Source organism: Esox lucius, chromosome 24 (assembly GCF_011004845.1).
Source record: "Esox lucius isolate fEsoLuc1 chromosome 24, fEsoLuc1.pri, whole genome shotgun sequence".
Lineage (NCBI taxonomy): Eukaryota > Metazoa > Chordata > Actinopteri > Esociformes > Esocidae > Esox > Esox lucius.
Window position 1 is genome coordinate 4,608,110 of NC_047592.1, and position 17,010 is coordinate 4,625,119.

Consider the following 17,010-nt stretch of genomic DNA (forward strand, 5'->3'; position numbering starts at 1 on the left):
GCCCTGGTAGTGTTGTTGAGTGCGTCAGACGTTTTCTACTGTAGGACAACTTGGGGGGAGGGAGGGGACATAAGAGGAATGTTGAGCTGATGTTTTTATGGGGGGGGGAAATCAACTTGTAGCAATATTGACAGGTTCTCGTTTTTTTCCAATTTTGTTACACTTTTATGCAACTTTAATAAAAATATGTTAAAATGACAAAGGTTTGTATTTCTGTGTGTGTCTGTGTTTTTTTTTTAATGTTTTATCCCTCAGTTAAATGTAACATTCTGTTGCACATGTATTTAAGGGACACCACGCCGTGTAAGGAAAAGACATGACTGCGTTGTGTAGCTGACAGTCCGACAGGGTAACACAACAGGAAGTTGGTTTGACATTGACATGTTCTCCGGCTGACCGAATACACCGGGGGGTGTGTGTGTGTGTGTGGGGGGGGGGGGGGTCGTCGTCATTTGACTCCTACCAGGGTTGACTCTAGGATTTAATCCTTAGGGGGCTCAGTCACCAATGAGGATGTGAGATTTGAAAAGCACAAGTAATTAATCACTTCTGTTACATTACTCAAAATAAAAATACCCTATGGTTTTTAAATGTGTCCATTAAGACGCAAACTAAAGATTGTGAAATAACCCACGCTTTCCTAAAAAGCACATGGCCACCATGGACAAAATGAACTGTAAACTTACAATGAACAAAAAGGATCAGGGAGTTTAGAATATATAATCATAATATGAGCAGGAAACCAATTTGGGGGTGGGCCAACGTGCTGTTTTTAAGCAAACGGTCCTACTTAACTAGTAAAACAATGATTTATATATTATATACATATGTGTATATACATATATTATTCTGTTTTATTCCTAAAATGGAAATATGTAAAATCAGACTTTTTCTGTCCTTTATTTACACAAAGTAACTCACAATATCCAAGTGAAAAAAATATTTAAAAATGAAAATTAGTTAAAAACATCTTGTAAGTGATGGAAATTCCCATTAAAAATTAAAAACTGCAGAGGGTAGCATCTTGTTACTATGGAACTTCGTATTACTATAGAAGCTCTTTAATTGTAGTTGTTAACTCCTGCTGCTGAGCTGAAAAACAGAGGGGCTGAGGCCCCCCTAAAAAGGGTCAAAGGTCGCCCATGACTGCTACATAAAACAGATCTTTGCTGACCTCATACATTCATACAAGCCCCTCTTGTTATGGGTGGACATTATCGGTTATCAGCGCTTGCTGGTGGTGTTGACGTGGAGGAGACATGGACAAGTATAGAAACCGACTGTAATTGCAGGCCTCCAAATGACGAATCAATGTGGCTAGCGAGGTAGGCCTACTTCTCCGTTAGCGGCCTTTGCTGTCTGGAGAAGGTTGCTACTATTTGTATCCTTGAGTGTTGATGCACAGACAGTTGTTGTAATGTTTTAAACATATTTCGATGTGAATTAGATGATTGCGTGTGCTATTTAAAGCATCTGCTTTGCGTGTGTAAATGTGTAACGATGTGCCGGACACTAACGTCGGAAGTGATTTCATCGCCATCTGCTGGACGTGCTTCGTACGTTCTGATTTCATGACATTCAGCAGCTGATTAACTTCCTCACCTGAGAGTATTTGTATCCCAATAGCTTATCATTATTATTATTATTTTAAATAAAATGCAACTGTAAAAAAACAAAATAGAATTAATGGTGACTTATCATAAATATGTTATATTACTATGAAAAAGATACAAAGATCCTGGAAAGCACGAACACGAGTTATGACGTGTTGAATTTCAAGAAAGTATTAATAACTGGTTGGTTCTTGAAGTGTTCGTTCGATTTCTGATTGGTTATGATAGGAGAGACTGGTGTATTATTGGTCAGGTTCTATTGGCTAAGCAGGTATTAGAAGCTCTCCGTTCATTGGCTGGACCGTAGAATCTTAGAGTCCGGCAAAAGTAGCCGTAGTAGAACTGTATTGCAACTAAAGAGGAAGTAGTTTTGAGTATTGTGATAATTCTGTCCAACTGTTATTATTACGGAGTATAGAAAACACAACTGATCAGCGGTAAGTAGGCTGGCTATTGCAGTTTTTATATCGTATTTCTGCATTTACTAGCGTAAATTATCATTCGATCTGCACTCAGATCATCTGACCCTCTCCCAATGTCTGTCTCGTATTCTATAATCTGAGCTAGAACAGCAAGTTAGCGTCCGACACAACCCCGCTATTCCTACATCAATATTTTCGTATCACACCAGCATAATGAATTTGTGGCTTGCTGTGAATGTCTCGGAAACAGTTTGACCACATATTTACTTCATATTGGAGTTGATACTATCGATAGAGCTGCAATTTACCATCTGCCTCTGTCGCGGATATGAGATTGTGATCCCATGTAAATTTGCTGTCAAAAGCAAATACATTTTATATCCAGGTATTGTGGCAACGTTTATCCGTTGTATACTAAAACGATTTCAAATTTCAGATTTGGTTACATTTGTGTTTTGAGTTGGTCGCGAGAGGCCGCCGCCTCGGTAACGGTATGGGCAGGCGACATCGCGGTAGCCATACGGTAGCTCTCGAGGTGGAAGGACCACCCGGTGTAGTCTCTCGGATGACCGCTGCGCCACCGGGCCAACGATAACCTATGATTGCTGTTGTTTACTGTGTTTATTTACGGTGACTGAAGGCTGTTTCCATACAGAAACCCCCCTCACGGTACTGGATGTAGTTGATGATGATGATGATCATTAACTTTCTTGGTGCAAAAGGATTTCGTTTTTCACTTGTTCATATTTGGGTGTAACCACTTGGATGTAGATACATATATGAAAATAGGTTACTACATTTTAGGTTACACCCATTACATAACATTGGTTATCAATATAATATGTTACAGTGACAACTCGCAGTGAATGAATATTCATGTTTTGGGTTCTTTTCCTCTTTTTTTTGTCTTTCTGCTCAGTGATGCCAGCCCATCCCTCTGTGAGGGAACCCGAGGAGGAGATGGAGGCGGAGGGAGAGAGTGAGCTGCCCGATGCCAACGGAGAGATGGAAGAAGAGAGGGACAGGGAGGGAGGGGGAGTTGCAGGGGAGGAGACCATGGAGGAAAGCACGGAGGAGAGGGAGAGCGACTTAGACGAGAGCGAGGAGGAGGAAGAGGAGGAGGAAAGTTCCGGTAAGACGAACTTGTGAACCATGATTCCACTTCTTAATAGAACCCTATTCCCTATATAGTACACTACTTTAAACCAGGACCCTAAGGAGAGATGACACCCTATTCCCTATATAGTACACTACTTTATACCAGGACCCTAAGGAGAGATGACACCCTATTCCCTATATAGTACACTACTTTATACCAGGACCCTATGGAGAGATGACACCCTATTCCCTATATAGTATTCTACTTTATACCAGGACCCTATGGAGAGATGACACCCTATTCCCTATATAGTACACTATTTTAGACCAGGGCCCTATGGAGAGATGACATCCTATTCTCTATATAGTACACTACTTTAGACCAGGACCCTATGGAGAGATGACACCCTATTCCCTATATAGTACACTACTTTAGACCAGGACCCTATGGAGAGATGACACCCTATTCCCTATATAGTACACTACTTTAGACCAGGGTTCTATGGAGTGATGACACCCTATTCCCTATATAGTACACTACTTTAGACCAGGGTTCTATGGAGAGATGACACCCTATTCCCTATATAGTACACTACTTTAGACCAGGGCCCTATGGAGAGATTACATCCTATTCCCTATATAGTACACTACTTTAGACCAGGACCCTATGGAGAGATGACACCCTATTCCCTATATAGTACACTACTTTAGACCAGGGTTCTATGGAGAGATGACACCCTATTCCCTATATAGTACACTACTTTAGACCAGGGCCTTATGGAGAGATGACATCCTATTCCCTATATAGTACACTACTTTAGACCAGGACCCTATGGAGAGATGACACCCTATTCCCTATATAGTACACTACTTTAGACCAGGGTTCTATGGAGAGATGACACCCTATTCCCTATATAGTACACTACTTTAGACCAGGGCCTGTATTTCTCTACTGTCATAATAAACAACAATGAACAGTCTCTTCTTTCCATTCCCACTCTCTCTCCCTCACTCCTTCCATCCCCTCTCTCTGTCTGCTTCTCTCCCTCCCCCCTCCCCGTTAGAGATGGATGAGGAGGACTGTGAGAGGAGAAGGGGGGAGTGTCTGGATGAGATGTCAGACCTGGAGAAACAGTTCCTGGAACTCAAAGACCAGTAAGACCTGGTGATTAGTTGGTTAACTAGCAGACAGTGACTCACTGACAAAACAACCAAAGATGTACTGTGTGTGACTGTATGTGTAGGCTGTTCCATGAGCGGTTGAACCAGGTCAAGGTGAAGCTTGATGAGGTGTTAACGGGTAAAGCTGGAGAATACAGAGAACCCCTGGCAACTCTTCAACGCAACATGACACTACGTACCCAGGTCGCAGGTAACTACTGCTACATTATTATTACTACTACTACTATAACAACATGACACTACGTATCCAGGTCGCAGGTTACTACTGCTACATTACTAATACTACTACTACACTACTACTACTACTACTATAACAACATGACACTACGTATCCAGGTCGCAGGTTACTACTGCTACATTACTAATACTACTACTACTATAACAACATGACACTACGTACCCAGGTCGCAGGTTACTACTGCTACATTACTAATACTACTACTACTATAACAACATGACACTACGTACCCAGGTCACAGGTAACTACTGCTACATTACTACTATAACAACATGACACTACATACCCAGGTCGCAGGTAACTACTGCTACATTACTAATACTACTACTACTATAACAACATGACACTACGTACCCAGGTCACAGGTAACTACTGCTACATTACTACTATAACAACATGACACTACATACCCAGGTCGCAGGTAACTACTGCTACATTACTAATACTACTACTACTATAACAACATGACACTACGTATCCAGGTCGCAGGTAACTACTGCTACATTACTACTATAACAACATGACACTACATACCAAGGTCGCAGGTAACTACTGCTACATTACTAATATTACTACTACTATAACAACATGACACTACGTATCCAGGTCGCAGGTAACTACTGCTACATTACTACTACTACTATAACAACATGACACTACGTACCCAGGTCGCAGGTAACTACTGCTACATTACTAATATTACAACTACTGACAACATGACAAATACTACTACAATAATATTACTACTACAACTACTAGAAATACTTCTACTGCTTCTATTACTACTACACTACTACTAGTAAAGCACCACTACTACTACTGCCATTACTTTTACTGCTAATAGTATTACTATTTTACTACAACGCAACTACTACTACCAATCATTTTATGGCTAATACTGTTACTATAGATAATTTAACTACTGCTTTTCTGTCTTTCTATTTCCAGGTGTGTACCGAGAACTGTGTCTGCAGGTGATCAAACACAAGTATGAGTGTGAGCTACAGGGAGCCCGACAACATCTAGAGGTAATCCTAAACCTAACCTCTAGCTAAACCTAACCTCAATAACATTCATCCATCTAGAGGTAATCCTAAACCTAACCTCTAGCTAAACCTAACCTCAATAACATTCATCCATCTAGAGGTAATCCTAAACCTAACCTCTAGCTAAGCCTAACCTCAATAACATTCATCCATCTAGAGGTAATCCTAAACCTAACCTCTAGCTAAGCCTAACCTCAATAACATTCATCCATCTAGAGGTAATCCTAAATTTAACCTCTAGCTAAGCCTAACCTCAATAACATTCATCCATCTAGAGGTAATTCTAAACCTAACCTCTAGCTAAGCCTAACCTCAATAACATTCATCCATCTAGAGGTAATCCTAAACTTAACCTCTAGCTAAGCCTAACCTCAATAACATTCATCCATCGAGAGGTAATCCTAAACCTAACCTCTAGCTAAGCCTAACCTCAATAACATTCATCCATCTAGAGGTAATCCTAAACCTAACCTCTAGCTAAGCCTAACCTCAATAACATTCATCCATCTAGAGGTAATCCTAAACCTAACCTCTAGCTAAGCCTAACCTCAATAACATTCATCCATCTAGAGGTAATCCTAAACCTAACCTCAATAACATTCATCCATAAATGTTCCCTTTGTTCACGCAGAGCGAGAGGACGTTGCTGTTTGATGCCATGAAAACAGAGCTGCTGGACAAGATCGGTAGACTGGAGGAGGACAGGCAAAGTGTTGATCTTACTTCAGGTACCCACACGTTCCTCTACAACCAACACACTAGCCCTACGCCACGCACAAACAAATGCGCACACAGGAATCTAACCCTAACTGCTTGTTTCATGTCTCATGCCTCAACTTTGGTACTGGTTTCAGGTCCGGCCATTGACTAGGGCCAAACCAAATGGGAAATGCTTTGGGTTCCCTGGGGATTGGATTGAATGTTTGTCTTTCAGGGGGTTATATCTCTTTAACCCTGTCCCTCCCTCCCTCCCTCCATCCTCAGAGTGGTGGAAGGATGTGGTGAAGGAGAAGAGGTGTAAAAGGCGGAGTCTGCTGGCCCGGTCGGAGAGGAAGAAGAAGGCAGCCCTGGTGTCTGGTAATGCTTCATTTGTGCCCCTGATTTCGCCCCCCTCCATCTACCCGTCCCCTGTCTCTCTGTCTTTACTCTGTATGTAGACAGTAACACGGGAGCAGGTTCCTCTGTGTCCCTGGGCCAGTGTCCAGGGCCCTGGTTGGGGGCGTTTAATGAACCTAAACTGATGTGTGAGGGGAGGAGGCGCGGGGGTGATCACAAATGGAAAACCAAGCGCTGTTGCGGTGTAGCGGCGACCCCGTGGTGTGGGAGGAGTGTGTTTCAGCGGTGGACTCTTTGGGAGACTCTCTCCCCTCCTCCCTTCTGACCGTGACCCTCCCGTGTCGCCGGGTCCGGCTGGCTGCCTCCGGGAAGGTTCTGGAAGCTGGTGGTTTTCTTGGGTGGGCTCATTGACGTCTCGCGTCCTCTCTCTCCGGCAGGTCCATTCATTGTGTACATGTTGAGAGACATTGACATCCTGGAAGACTGGGCTGCTATCAAGAAGGTACACTTTTGACCTTTTTATCTCTCAGTAATGAGTCTCAAGACAACGTAATCTGTTTGTGTGTGTGTGTGTGTGCGCGCGCATTCATCAGAACTGAGAGTATTCTCTGTGTGTCTGTATTTCAGGCTCAAGCAGCACTGACGCCACTTAAGAAGAAATCTGACAGTAAGTTGGCTTGTGTGTGCGTGCGTTTGTTCGTGCACATACACACGTGTGTGTGTGTGCATGTGTACTCAAATTAATGTAAGCAAGGAATGGTTTAAGGTTTAAACCTAAGTGAGGACATTTCGGTTCTTGTTTAGAAAATACGATTTCTTAAGTACAGCTGGGAGGTTAAGGGAGTTAAGGGAAGGGGACAATAGTATGGCTGGGAGGTTAAGGGAGTTAAGGGAAGGGGACAATAGTATGGCTGGGAGGTTAAGGGAGTTCGGGGAAGGGGACAATAGTATGGCTGGGAGGTTAAGGGAGTTAAGGGAAGGGGACAATAGTATGGCTGGGAGGTTAAGGGAGTTCGGGGAAGGGGACAATAGTATGGCTGGGAGGTTAAGGGAGTTCGGGGAAGGGGACAATAGTACGGCTGGGAGGTTAAGGGAGTTAAGGGAAGGGGACAATAGTACGGCTGGGAGGTTAAGGGAGTTAAGGGAAGGGGACAATAGTACGGCTGGGAGGTTAAGGGAGTTAAGGGAAGGGGACAATAGTACGGCTGGGAGGTTAAGGGAGTTAAGGGAAGGGGACAATAGTACGGCTGGGAGGTTAAGGGAGTTAAGGGAAGGGGACAATAGTACGGCTGGGAGGTTAAGGGAGTTAAGGGAAGGGGACAATAGTACGGCTGGGAGGTTAAGGGAGTTAAGGGAAGGGGACAATAGTACGGCTGGGAGGTTAAGGGAGTTAAGGGAAGGGGACAATAGTACGGCTGGGAGGTTAAGGGAGTTAAGGGAAGGGGACAATAGTACGGCTGGGAGGTTAAGGGAGTTAAGGGAAGGGGACAATAGTATATCTGTCGTGTCACTACGTTTTCGGTCCTCACATGGATGGTAAATGCAGCCTGTGTGTTTGTGTGTCAAGAGGTTTGACTATAGACGGCATTTCTGCTGAAGTCTGCACTAACTCAATGCTTCTTATATAACCCTGTCAAGAACGACACGCACACACTGCTTATTTATATTCCTTGCCAAGAAGAATCAATACAACTCCCATTATAATTGGCAGAGAAAAGTAGAATCTGAGATCCAAAATTCACTAAATCTGAAATAATAATGTGAAATGGAAGTGCTCTCTTTCACACTGGGTTCCCTGTAAGTGAATGAAACCCTGGACCAGATTGGATCATGTGAAGAGTAAAAGAGACTGAATATACCACTTTTTAATTTTGTTCTACAAAGCCCTCAGGCTGAAAATAACAGTTAGTGATTCATAGACAGCATGTGAAACCCTGCTTGTGAAGACAACTTCTGACATGTTCTCCAGGAAGCCATGTGGATGTGAAACCCTGCTTGTGAAGACAACTTCTGACATGTTCTCCAGGAAGCCATGTGGATATGAAACCCTGCTCGTGAAGACAACTTCTGACATGTTCTCCAGGAAGCCATGTGGATGTGAAACCCTGCTTGTGAAGACAACTTCTGACATGTTCTCCAGGAAGCCATGTGGATATGAAACCCTGCTCGTGAAGACAACTTCTGACATGTTCTCCAGGAAGCCATGTGGATGTGAAACGCTGCTAGTGAAGACAACTTCTGACACATTCTCCAGGAAGCCTTGTGGATGTGACACCCTGCTCGTGAAGACAACTTCTGACATGTTCTCCAGGAAGCCATGTGGATATGAAACCCTGCTCGTGAAGACAACTTCTGACATGTTCTCCAGGAAGCCATGTGGATGTGAAACCCTGCTTGTGAAGACAACTTCTGACATGTTCTCCAGGAAGCCAAGAGGTTCTAAGACACCTAGTAACACTCACCTACAGTATCGTCCAGAGTTTTTGGCACCTTAAGTATTCATGAAAAAATGTCATTGTTTTTTTATCAGCTTGATCTTACACTAAAACATACTATGAATCTAACCTTTAATACATGTTTTATTGAAGAACATTCATGCCACAATTATTGGCATCCTGTGTTTATTACTTTGTGCTCTCTCCCTTTGCCAAGACACCCGCTGAGTCGTGTCCTATAATGTTTGATAAGGTCGGGGAACACAAAAAATTCAAGATCGTTCCTCCGTACAGAAACTCCCCAGAGTCCTCCGATCAAAATGGTAAACACAAATTAGGATTATTTTTTTTGTTTATATTTACCCTTGGGTGCCAATAATTCTGGAGGGGCCCACTATATACACTTCTTCTGAAACTCAACTATGTGAACTTCCCCTCGATCTCAGTTGAACAGGGAGGACAGGACATGGGGGCAATGAAGGAGAGAACAAAGTTTAAGCACAAGATAATGACATCACAGTAAACATTACACACACAAACATTTTTAAAAGGATTAAGTGCTTTCAAATGTCATTATTAGCTAGGGACAGTGTTGTAACAATTTTCTCTCTCTTCGTTCTTCGTCTCCCTCTCTCTCCCAGAGCGGTGATAAGACAAAAGTGGGCCTCCGTCCTCCAAACGAACCTCAACCAAAATCCCGGAGCTGCCGAACGGAACCCGGGACCACGGGAGTGTCTTGACCACAGCACAGTCTGGAACTGCCATAGAGATGGTTGGAGGCCTGTGGTGACCAAATGGCCGTTCTGGCACGGGCAGCACCATTGAGGGCTTTCACAATTTTTTTCGTTGTCCACTGGGTGGGACTTCGGACACCGCTGTCCGATAACCCTGCTGGAGTCATCTCCATCTGGCTCAACGGCAGGGGTCATCTGGGCTCCAGATTGGCCGGCACCGTCTGGTTTCGGTGGGTTAGTAGTTGAATCGCGTCGCCTTGCCTCATTGCTCTCTGGTGACTCCTTTTGGCGGCTCGGGCACTTGTGGGCTCGTTCAAGGTAAAAGACCGGGGACTGTGTTCCCTCCGGCGCATAAGGAGCAAGGTCTAGACGTCTTGGTTGAGTGAGCAACGTGATAAGAAGCGGAATGGCACCGGATGTGCTTCGGAGGACGCTCGCTTCGTCATCGACTTTTGCGGGTCCGCTGGGAATTGCGGCGATGAGGCAGGAGTCATGGAAAAAAAGAAAAAGTTATAATAATAATCTAAAAAGAATGAATCGACCAGATGTTTAAAGGAAAACTTAAAAATGTAAATTGTCCCAATGGTGCTGCCATAGCTCACAGATTTCACAACAATCACTGTGTGTTTCAGTCCGGATCAGAACAGTCAAATTCAGCCCGCCACATTATGAATATCACCAGGCTTTGCTCGGTTTCTCCATTGCTGAACGTGTAATTATCCCCCCCATCATTATATATGACTGAGCTATGAATTATACCTTTTGCTTTCCTTGTCTGACCCCCACAACGTGTATGTTTTCATTTAAATACATTTTGAAAAAGGTTGAAATTGCCGTCTCGGTGACTGTGATGACAAGCTTGGTGACAGCCCCCGGTTAGGCCTGGACACCAAAAGACCTGTTGATTTGCACTTCACAAAAAAAAGCCCATTACATTTTTCTCTGGTGAAAAGAGGTATTTTCTTACAAAAAGGGAGAAAGTAAAAAAAAATAAAACTTTGGATCCCGAAATCACCACCCGTTTTTCCGTCAGGGTTAGTTTCCAGGGAGAAGGTCCAGGTGTAAAAATCTTTTTGCGTACTGAAAGGCCCTTGTAGGTCTGGGTGGTTGAGGAAACCAGGTCAGTTCACTACAAGCTTCCTGCTGTAACTTATGTGATCACTACGGTTACTACTGTAATGTGTACAGTTGCCACGGCTACCGCTGCCGACTGTCACTTAACCAAGTGTATTATTTAAGATTATTTTATTCTTATAAAGACCATGTATTTATAACGATTTAATAAAAATAATTGCGTGTTAAACTGTCGTGTGTGTGCGCGTGTGTGTGTGTGGAGAGGTTTAGCATACAGGAATACTGAAACATGGCAGTGATTGGTATTGCTATAGTGTTGTTTCACTGTTAATTCACCTGGCGGTGTCTAGCAACATTCATTATAAGTTGTACCTCCTCTAATTCACCAGCAGATGGCTCTCTAGGTCCATTCATTATTAGTTTGTAATGCTTCTAATTCACCAGCAGATGGCTCTCTTGGTCCATTCGTTATCAGGTTGTAATGCTTCTAATTCACCAGCAGGTGGCTCTCTAGGTCCATTTATGATCATGTTGCGTTCCTTGCTAAAATCCTAATGGGGCGAAAAAACATCTTATTGAGTTCAACGGTGCTCTTTCAGCATCTATCAAGCCACCTCACTGCTCACTACAAAAGTCAACCCACTTTTAAATTGCTAATATTTACTCAAGAGGGATTAACTGAAATTGAGTTTGAATTTAATATCTAAATGGAATTAAAGATCCAGCAGGAATTCAGTTTGGTTCCGGAATCTGAACTGAATATGGGATAAACCCCCAGTTCCCTGTAGAGTGTTTCTCTAATTTACAGGCCTACACAGAGGAGACTAGAGAGACTGTGTGTTGGTACGACTGTGTGTGTTGGTGAGGCTGCGTATGAGTTGACGAGTGTGGGTGTGTGTGGAATCTACAGGACCCAATCATGACAGATGAGCATATTAATAGAGGTTATTAGCCATGCGGAACGCTAAATGATATATTCACAGCCTCCCAGAGTTCTGGGAATTCAGTCAGTTTTCCGCCTGGGATGCTGGTGTACTTTCTTTTTCCGGAGCGCTAGGTGTCTATAACCTTCGGAGAGAGACGTGAGTCACCCACCTGCTGAGTAGGCACTGGAGCGAGGGAGAGCAAAAAAAAAAAAACATGGTGTGACATAAACTGACATGCTTGGCTTTCCTGTAAAACAACACGTCTCCATCCATCCCCGTCACTCTCTGAACCTCCATGAGCCTCTTCTATTCCGTCTCTCTGTCCAGCATACGCTGTTCTGTCTGCATCTTTCTCTCCTCGCTATCATTCCATCTGAAAAGGATTACATCCTCCCTCCCTCCTCTGCAGTGACACCACAGAGGGCTTGAAGGTGCTATGGTTCCCTGCGTCACAAATGGCTCCCTATTTCCTGCGCCAGGGGCTGTGGTCAGGAGGGAGAGCACAGGGCTGTTACCAGTAGGGGCCCGTTCAGGATTCACCCTGGATAGATCGAGAACACGCCTGTCAGCAGTCAGAGCTGTTAATTTGGGATGCGACCTCGTATGCGGAGAGACAACACCTGTCAGCCGTTAAGGCTGTTAATTGGGTCATAGAAGTACGCACGTCTGGAACGGTCACAATAAAGGTTTGGGGGAAAATCTCAATTCCCGACAGAATGTTTAAGACTCTCCCACATGCACATGCAGACACACGCACACACAAGTTACTCACCACTGGCTGGTGCCAACGGCTTCCGTCACCTCCTACGATTCTCTTCACTGTGTACCTCCCCATTCTGTATCCCGCTCCCCTTTTTCTCGCTCTCCTTGTCTTTCTCTCTGTCTCTCTCCCTGTGTCTCTCTCTCTGTGTGTCTCTCTCTCCGTGTGTCTCCATTGTGAACATGTTCCAGCACAGCTAAAAGGAAAGACATGTCCTCATTAATATCTCACTGGTATTTGATGAGCTGATGATGCATAGCAGCCAGGTAGAAAGAGAGAGAACGAGGGGAAGAGAGAAAAGAGAGAACGAGAGGGTGACGGGAGAGTGAGAGAGAGACCGCTACAGCGAGCAACTGAGGAAGGGTAAAACGAAACAGAAAAAGGTGACTAACATGAGAGACACGCAGGCAGAGGAGGGAAATACAGCCTGATGAATCTCTGATGTTGTTTTAACACGTTATTCTTTAGACATTTATGTGACACTTTGATACATGCCAGAGATCAACATTCAGTACATGACAGATAAGACCTAGAAGATGGACAGAAAGAGAGATAAAGGTATATTTATCTTCCCCCCCCCCCCCCCCCACCATCTCCCCTGTCAGGTTTTTCCCCATACAGGACGAATATGTTGTAACAGGTGGAGAGGGACAGTAGTAAGACAGAAAAGAAAAATGGTGAGGTAATTTTCACTAGGTGTTCCGTGTGCGTGTGTGTGTGTGTGTGTGTGTGTGTGTAGGCCATTAGTGAGACAGACTGAAGATAGAATGGTTGACACAGCTGGAAGGACCAGACACCAATACCCCTAAAACACTGGTTTCTCTCTCTCCATCATTCTCTCCATCATTCTCTCTCTCTCTCTCTGTTTCATCATCTATCTATCACACTAATGCTGGATGTCATTTGGGTCGTTGTGTGTTAGTTTGTTCATGTCGGTAGGTGTGTTGAGTTGTGTGCGTGTGTGTGTGTGTAGTTGTATGCATGTGTCTACACGTGTGTGTCTAGGTGTGTGTTTTTGTATAATTATGTGTAGAGTTGTGTGTGTGTCACACACTTTAATGGACATAAATCGTGGTACCTGGTAGTGTTCATCGCATGTATGATTGATTTTGAGTGCTCTTGAAAGAAAGTTGGGTGAGTCTGTTTGTGTGTGAGTGGGCCTACTTGTGTGAGAATGTGTGTCCGTGTTGTGTTTTAACGAAGCAGAAATGATGGTAATTAACTAAACGAGCTTATTCTGCACCTGAGGGAGGGAGAGAGAAAGGGAGAAGGGGGGGGTGAAAAGATTAGATTAAATAAATCACTGAGAAAGACAGAGAAAGAGAGAGAATGACAGAGAGAGAGAAAGAGGGTGGAGACAGTAACATTTACAGAATATTAACAGTGTGTCTGTTTGGATGGAGCATAATGTAGATAGATGGTTGGGTGGAGGATAATGTGGCTAGATGGGTGTGTGTGTGTGTGTGTGTGGTTGGGTTGAGGATAATGTAGATAGATGGGTGAGTGGTTGGGTGGAGGATAATGTAGATAGATGGGTTTGTGGTTGGGTGGAGGATAATGTAGATAGATGGGTTTGTGTTTGGGTGGGGAGACAAGATAGATGGTTGGGTGGGGAGACTGTTGATTGGTGGGTTTGTGGTTGGGTGGGGAGACTGTAGATTGGTGTTTTTGTGGTTGGGTGGGGAGACTGTAGATTGGTGTTTTTGTGGTTGGGTGGGGAGACTGTTGATTGGTGGGTTTGTGGTTGGGTGGAGGATAATGTAGATAGATGGGTTTGTGGTTGGGTGGAGGATAATGTAGATAGATGGGTTTGTGTTTGGGTGGGGAGACAAGATAGATGGTTGGGTGGGGAGACTGTTGATTGGTGGGTTTGTGGTTGGGTGGGGAGACTGTAGATTGGTGTTTTTGTGGTTGGGTGGGGAGACTGTAGATTGGTGTTTTTGTGGTTGGGTGGGGAGACTGTTGATTGGTGGGTTTGTGGTTGGGTGGAGGATAATGTAGATAGATGGGTTTGTGGTTGGGTGGAGGATAATGTAGATAGATGGGTTTGTGTTTGGGTGGGGAGACAAGATAGATGGTTGGGTGGGGAGACTGTTGATTGGTGGGTTTGTGGTTGGGTGGGGAGACTGTAGATTGGTGGGTTTGTGGTTGGGTGGGGAGACTGTAGAGGATTGTATCTATAAGAGGTAATACCCTAATCCAATGGCATGACGTCAGGTCTTGGGTTCCTCACCCATGACAATTATTTTATTAGAAAATATTTTTTCTGTATTTTGAAGGCCCATTGCAACCGTTTAAAACATATTTATCATTTCAATATCAATACTTTTATTGTCGAAAACGTGTCTTTGTTGGAATGACAAGTGTTTAACAGCACCAGTTTAACGATTTTTGCATCGACACAAAATTTAATTCTGATGGTGCAGCCTCCTTGAATTGCTCAACCCTAGCCCATTTCACGACAGGAGTTGTATCTACAATCCATTGTTTAATTCAAAAAAAACATATTATTACTTCACTGGACTTTTAATGAGATGTAATATTACTTGGGTCCTGAAGATTTGTACACAGGGGCCCTTGGCAGATGACAGTTATGATTAAGCGTTGTATTTCAAGACTAATCAAGTGATACACGCTGTATCAGCAATACCATTTAAAAGATTCAGTAACACTGTTCCGTTATTATTTAGTCATCATAGTGGCATTCATTTGTGTGGCGTGTATACCCAAGGGAATCTAAGTTGAATAAAGCAGCACATTCTACACCGCACGTCCGCTTGCCCCCGTAACCTCCGCGCCCGTCAAGTACTCACTCACCTCAGAGTCTCTTGTTGCCCAGCATTAGCAGACAGACATCACAAATACAGTATTGGCCCAAGGACACCGCTAACAGTAACCATTGATGTAGACGTTTAGTCCTGGTACTTTAATCGTCTGAGTTGGATCTTAGTCATCATACAAATAGCAGTTAATGTCTAAAAGGGGCAGCTTTCATCGTAGAAATGCTGATTGAAATCACTCACTGCCAAATCAAAACAGCGGTGTGCTTAATGTAGCCTGTTTTCTGTTTCGACAGAAGGTGATTATTCCAAAACTGAGTGATTTAATTGACGCTAGCTAAATTAGGGCCTAACCACACTTACCATTATTTTCTTAAGGAAAAGTCATCTATCTGCAGCGCCAGCCTTTCTCTTCATCTTAGATGGATCCCTGCCTGCTGCAGCTACATGACATGAATTAATGAACACCAGGGAATAGGCTAGGTACAGGCAGACCTCAATAAATGCAAAGATTAGTAACTCCAGAAAACAGACATACAAATAAACCCGTGAGTTGCCTTCGGCTTCGTGTTCACTGACATATCAATAAGGAAAAATGCGTCTTCACCCAGTGCCCTGCTCACACTGAGCTAATTGGCTCGTCTACTTGTTACTTTAGTTGAGACGCTCGTGTCAAAATGTCAAACGTAATATTTGTGTTGGTTTCCTCTTGCGTCGTTCTCGGTGTTGCTCTACACGCACTAAATCAGGCGGGAATATAACATTGCAATTACCTGAATCCTCTATATGTAGATGGGGTGCACTTGATCTTCACAAACATTCGTTTTTATTAGTTGTTGGGTTGGCATTGCTTACTGACCTGAACAACAACGCCAGTAAATTACTAAGCTTATTCTTGATTTAGTTGGTCTAAACTTCTGACTTGATCGCTGGAGAAAGAGATTGAAGAAAGAAATGCAGGTCGTTTTATTAAACGAGAAAATTATTCTGGTGGTCTAGGAGTGGGAATGTCAATATGAGCAGCAGTGCTCTGAATGCCGTGCACACTAGGTCTCGGCGATGTCCGGATTTACACGCCCTCCCGACCACCTGTCCAAACTTTAGTTTTTACGGAGGCTACACTACCGTTCGAAAGTTTGTTAGGGTTATCCCTTGTTTTCCATGAAAACATACATGAAATGAGTTTGAATAGGAAATATAGCAAAATTCATGTCACCGACATGTTTGAAATAATATTTTGTTAACTGAAATAATTATTGTGTCCTTCAAACTTTGCCTTTGTCAAAAAATCCTCAATTTGCAGCAATTACAGCCTTGCAGACCTTTGTCATTCTAGTTGTTAATTTGTTGAGGTAATCTGAAGAAAGTTCACTAGATTCTTCCTGAAGCACCTCCCACAAGTTGGAATGTTGGCAACTTGGCACTTCTTATGTACCATATGCTCAAGCTGCTCCCACAACAGCTCAATATTAATGCCTAAACCTAACCTGTACAACCTAACTGGTAATGCCTACATATAACCCCTATAACCTAAATGGTAATGCCTAAACCTAACCCGTACAACCTAACTGGTAATGCCTAAACCTAGCCCCTATAACCTAACTGGTAATGCCTAAACCTAACCCGTACAACCTAACTGGTAATGC

General features: G+C 43.5%; 1 protein-coding gene and 1 long non-coding RNA gene across 8 annotated transcripts; one reads left to right on the forward strand and one right to left on the reverse strand.

The window, feature by feature from the left end:
* The first annotated feature begins 1,930 nt into the window (after positions 1-1,930).
* Positions 1,931-11,127, forward strand: brms1 (BRMS1 transcriptional repressor and anoikis regulator). 5 transcript variants are annotated; one of them, XR_004575449.1, is made up of 12 exons: positions 1,931-2,050; positions 2,955-3,167; positions 4,198-4,288; positions 4,378-4,505; positions 5,502-5,581; positions 6,231-6,327; positions 6,584-6,676; positions 7,093-7,157; positions 7,283-7,322; positions 8,910-9,091; positions 9,308-9,413; positions 9,537-11,127. XR_004575449.1 is itself a non-coding variant. In XM_029118018.2 (10 exons), exons 2-10 carry the CDS (start codon positions 2,957-2,959, stop codon positions 9,737-9,739), a joined length of 813 nt encoding a protein of 270 aa, XP_028973851.2. In that variant the 5' UTR covers positions 1,931-2,050; positions 2,955-2,956; the 3' UTR covers positions 9,740-11,127. The 5 variants fall into 5 exon arrangements, 2 of the variants coding, with proteins under 2 accessions (XP_028973851.2, XP_034146759.1); XR_004575450.1 differs by having other exon boundaries at positions 9,732-11,127; XR_003778038.2 differs by lacking the exon at positions 8,910-9,091.
* LOC105030902 lies at positions 10,202-16,386 on the reverse strand. 3 transcript variants are annotated; one of them, XR_829651.4, is made up of 4 exons: positions 16,138-16,386; positions 15,728-15,807; positions 12,597-12,780; positions 10,202-10,287 (listed from the first exon to the last, which is right to left on the reverse strand). It is a non-coding gene; the product is annotated as an uncharacterized LOC105030902 (long non-coding RNA). The 3 variants fall into 3 exon arrangements; XR_829652.3 differs by lacking the exon at positions 16,138-16,386 and adding an exon at positions 15,903-15,975; XR_829653.4 differs by lacking the exon at positions 15,728-15,807.
* Positions 16,387-17,010: the final 624 nt, after the last annotated feature.

What these genes read in the sequence shown, in the direction of transcription:
- brms1 (XM_034290868.1), top strand. Translation starts at nt 2,957, where the DNA reads ATGCCAGCCCATCCCTCTGTGAGGGAACCCGAGGAGGAGATGGAGGCG. An exon ending in ACTACGTACCCAGGTCGCAG is followed by an intron (nt 4,506 to 5,501) that starts GTAACTACTGCT and finishes TTCTATTTCCAG; the next exon opens with GTGTGTACCGAGAACTGTGT. An exon ending in AAGTGTTGATCTTACTTCAG is followed by an intron (nt 6,328 to 6,583) that starts GTACCCACACGT and finishes CTCCATCCTCAG; the next exon opens with AGTGGTGGAAGGATGTGGTG.